The sequence below is a fragment of the Talpa europaea genome, assembly GCF_964194135.1.
Source record: "Talpa europaea genome assembly, chromosome: 9".
In the NCBI taxonomy this organism is placed as follows: domain Eukaryota; kingdom Metazoa; phylum Chordata; class Mammalia; order Eulipotyphla; family Talpidae; genus Talpa; species Talpa europaea.
Genome location: NC_140076.1, coordinates 18,765,755 through 18,767,159, shown reverse-complemented (window position 1 = coordinate 18,767,159; position 1,405 = coordinate 18,765,755). Strand labels below are relative to the sequence as shown.

The following is a 1,405-nucleotide window of genomic DNA, read 5'->3' as shown; positions in this document are numbered from 1 at the left end:
GAGGAGTCTGGGACTTTGTGCTCCTCCCCTTCTTCTCATGCTCCCCTTTGCCAAACCACTCCCCCAGCTGGGGCAGCAGTGTAGGGACAGGATGCTGGGGCTTTATACCCCCAGAGAGCAGGGATGGCCCCACCCACCAACTTTTCCTCCCTGCCCAGGTGCTGGCACCTCTGGGGTACCCCTCTCTTCCTCCTTCCCAGCTGGGCTGGGGAAGAGTTGGTGAATGACTGAATGTCCCAGCAGACAGGCAGGTGCCACTTAACAAAGAGTGAAGCGCCGGGCGCTGATGTTCATGCGGGTGAGGCCGAGATGCCGCAGTGGCGGGGCCAGTTCCAGTTCCATTTCCGCCTCGTCCAGCAGCTCCTGGTGCAAGTGACAGGCTTGGTCCACCTTCAGCCGGTGCAGCTGGGCCCGCAGCCTCAGCAGCTGTCCCGCCAGCTGCTGGTCCTGAGCCTGCATCTCCCGCTGCAGCCGAGAGGGGGCGTAAGCCTGCAGGCCCAGCCTGAGTCGCTGCGGCCATTCTTGCAGTTTGGTCAACTCCCTGGTCTTTTTGGAATAGGGGAGCATGGGGGCCGGACGACACACCCCATCTCACAGCAACCAGATCCCTCCCTATCTCTCAAACTGGTGTTCCTAAAACCAAACTAAGGACCATTGTTAAGCAAATACGGATGTCTGCGGGGGGGGGGGGGGGGGGGCGGGGGTGTTGGGAGGGTTCCAGATCAATTCAGTGGAAGCTTCAATATGAAGCCTGGACACCTTTATATTGGCACATGTCACCTAGTCAATACTCGCCCCTCAAATTCTGCTTTAGACTTGGCCAGTGCATCTTTTCCTACTTCACTGTATTTTGGGGTACAGCAATTCCTAGAGTAGGGGAGGCCATGTCTTCCTCCCTGTAATTGGTGACCTCCAAGGACAGAAGCTCTGTGCCTTGAACCACAAGAGAAGTTTGGAGGGGATCCTTCTTCAGCTTCAAGGCTCCCCCAAATAATACACAGAAATTCATTCCTGGCCCTCAACTCCAGCACACAGCCACAGGAGTGGGAAGTGCTGGGGGCGGGGGGTCCATTCTCATCCCCTCCCCATACCCTGAAGAGGACTGATCCCAAGGCCCTCTGCAAAATGCCCACCCTGCCACACTTACCAGCTCCTGTCGGAGCCACTCCAGGGCAGAATCCATTGAGTTGAAGCCACAAATGGCCCCAAGTCCATCTGGCCCAGGTTTGGCTTGGACCCTGCACCAGGACTGGCTCTGGACCCGGGCTGTCCACTCCAGATATGAGGGCCGCCGTGTCTGCAGTTGCAGCTTAGCCGTCAGAGCCTTCACACAGTCCAGGCTCTCTTCTGTCTCGTCCTCATCTTCTTCACCCACTGCCTGAAATTTCAGTGACCCCAAGGACAT

At 57.6% G+C, this 1,405-nt stretch overlaps 1 protein-coding gene across 1 annotated transcript; it reads right to left on the bottom strand.

The window, feature by feature from the left end:
- Positions 1 to 258: 258 nt before the first annotated feature.
- FAM167B (family with sequence similarity 167 member B) lies at positions 259 to 1,405 on the bottom strand (the record flags this gene model as incomplete). Its single annotated transcript, XM_084242887.1, has 2 exons — positions 259 to 465; positions 1,148 to 1,405. The coding sequence occupies 2 exons, from the start codon at positions 1,403 to 1,405 to the stop codon at positions 259 to 261; spliced, it is 465 nt and encodes a 154-aa protein (XP_084099013.1).